This window comes from Oratosquilla oratoria, chromosome 7 (assembly GCF_046742065.1).
Source record: "Oratosquilla oratoria isolate Oo_2021 chromosome 7, ASM4674206v1, whole genome shotgun sequence".
In the NCBI taxonomy this organism is placed as follows: Eukaryota; Metazoa; Arthropoda; class Malacostraca; order Stomatopoda; family Squillidae; genus Oratosquilla; species Oratosquilla oratoria.
In genome coordinates this window covers 81,990,931-81,993,430 of record NC_134783.1, presented here as the reverse complement: position 1 = coordinate 81,993,430, position 2,500 = coordinate 81,990,931, and the positions used below count along the sequence as shown (strand labels likewise).

Sequence of the window (2,500 nt, the reverse complement as noted above, 5' to 3'; positions counted from 1 at the left end):
CTGTAAATAATTTGGGTGAAATTGTATCGCCTTGCCTTACTCCTTCGCGGAAATAGACAGAACACTTTTGCTGCTGATAGGATGTCACGGAAGATGAATAAGATTGCGTGATGTCTTAGGGAACATGGGGAGATGATGGTTTTACTCCCTTTCACATATATACAGTATATATATATATATATATATATATATATATATATATATATATATATATATATATATATAGTATATATGTATGCGCTCTTGTGTATACACATATGCATACACATATATACATATACTTTGGTTTTAAAATCGGGAGCTTCCACACGGTGCTTTAGTATACGATATGTCTTGAATATCGTTCTGAAACTCTCCATTGTATGTACATACAGTAATGAAGACCATTTATTTCTGTAAACTGCAGATGACAAGATAAGCAGCTGGGTCATGCAAAAGCCGTGTTAAGAGTTCTCTGAAATGAATTCTTAATGAAGATCACGCGTGTTTCTTTTCTTAGAATGGAGCTCCCATAAGGTACCCTCCATGTAAAGGTGGCGGCACACTAGGCTAGCATGCTACTTGCTATTGCTTCTTCATTTGAGTAGAAACTACTTCCGTTACAATATTCTAAACTTCCGGAAGAACATCTCGATAGTGTGTCTAGGATTCGTATATGTTTAACTTCTCTTAGTTATTCATTCAGGTTTTCAATGTATGACGCAAGAGTAATTTGACATTTGGAAAATTGAAAAATAAAAGATCGTAACCAAAGTCAGTTCTACTCAAACGAAGTAGCAAAAGGAAGTAGCATGCTAACGGGAAATGCCTAGTGTGTTTCCACCTGGAGCAGTGATGCAGTGAAGAAAGAGATTGTGATCTTCAGTTATTATTGTGGCACATCAGAACACATGAATCTGTCCGTAAAGCTACGGTTACACTAGTCAACGGAATGGTTGGATTCCAATGATTCAGATGGATTGCGTCCATGGTTGACTTTAGTAACCGTAGCTCCAGATGTAGCAGTGATGCAGTGCTGGTTCTGCTCATACGTGTCAGGTGAAGTAAATAAGAGTTGCAGAACTCCAAGAAGTTCAGAGCTCTCTGCAGCGGATGTGGAAGTAATGCGCAGTGTGGTCGTGCGTGCTTTACCGCGTCGTCGACAGAGTACATTCGCTAGATATTAAAAAATTGTAGATAATATTTGTGGGCTTAATGTGTAGATCAGAGATCATAATAAACCAAAATCTTCTATCGCAGTCCTATTGTGTTTGAACCATAAAGTTTACATTTCCTCACTAATGTAGCTGTTAGTATTAGGTATAACAATTTTGTCTTCCAAAGGGGAAAATAACTTGGAATTTTAGAGGTTAAAATAAAACAAAGCAGGAAAAAATTCTTGATTTGTGAAAGCACCACTCTCTGGGGTTCACCCAGCCTAACCCAATCTAATCAAACCCAACCCAACATAATCTAATCTAAGCCTAACCTAACCCAATTCAATCCAACCCAACCTGTCCAAGGCTTATCTGACCCAACCTAACTTAAACCAACCCAGTCCAATCAAACCTAACCCAACCTAACCTAACTTAACCTAACACAACCCAGTGCAACCCAACTCGGTCCAGCTCAACCCATCACAACCCAACCCAGTACGACCCAACTCAGTCCAGCTCAGCCCAACTCAGCCCAGCCCAGACCAGCCCACTCCAGCCCACTCCAGCCCACTCCAGTCTAACCCTACCCAAGACTACCCGATCCAGCTCGACCCGACCCGACCGACCCCAACTCGCGTCGAAAAGTCTGGAAACCTGAATCAGAGCAGCGGCTCAACCTGCAAATGCAATACATTTCACGCCAACCCAGCGAGCTTTCAAAATATTACATTGTTTTGGCTGCAGTAGGTATGATTTTCATTTTTCTGTCTTTCCTCCCTTTTTTTTTTGCGCCAGTACGAAAACATATTGCAGGATCTCGAATGAACGATACATTTTTGAATGATTGATAACATACGGTAATGCGTGCAAGAAAGAAAGATGGCTTTCTGTACTGATATCACATATTGTAAGAATTATTTGGGCTTTGACACCGATGACGTATTGGTGAGTAATGTAGGCGGAACGGAAGCGAACGCCTTTCGTGTGGAATGGCTCTTTCCCTACTAGTCTGGCTGCCGCCGTTAGGCTACTTGATTCATCTCCGTGGCACCAGCCAGGTAGCGACGGGGCTAAGATGTGCATTGAACTACGTTTGCAAAAGAACGAAGGACAGGTCTGTTGTATGTATGTGTGTGTGTGTGTATATATATATATATATATAATATTATTATATATATATATATATATATATATATATTAACAACCACAATGCACTTTAATTCTAAGCCATCAGAGGCCGACATGCATAAATTGAAATGCGGTACTGCCAAGGACTCGAACCCAGCATCTTCATGACTAGTGCGGTAGTGACCACATGATTCTGCTCTCAAGATGTAGCAGGAAAGAAAGAAAAAAAAAAAAAA

At 40.4% G+C, this 2,500-nt stretch overlaps 1 protein-coding gene across 3 annotated transcripts in view; it reads left to right on the top strand.

The window, feature by feature from the left end:
- Positions 1–2,500, top strand: part of LOC143027230 (uncharacterized) — a 494,887-nt gene that overhangs the window by 320,195 nt on the left and 172,192 nt on the right. The window contains exon 3 of one of the 3 annotated variants that reach the window (XM_076188450.1): positions 1,588–1,883. The exons of the other annotated variants lie outside the window; for them this stretch is intronic. Within the exon in view, the coding sequence (XP_076044565.1) occupies positions 1,820–1,883 (64 nt within the window). The 5' untranslated portion in view covers positions 1,588–1,819. The remainder of the gene's footprint in view (positions 1–1,587; positions 1,884–2,500) is intronic. 3 annotated transcript variants of the gene reach the window in all.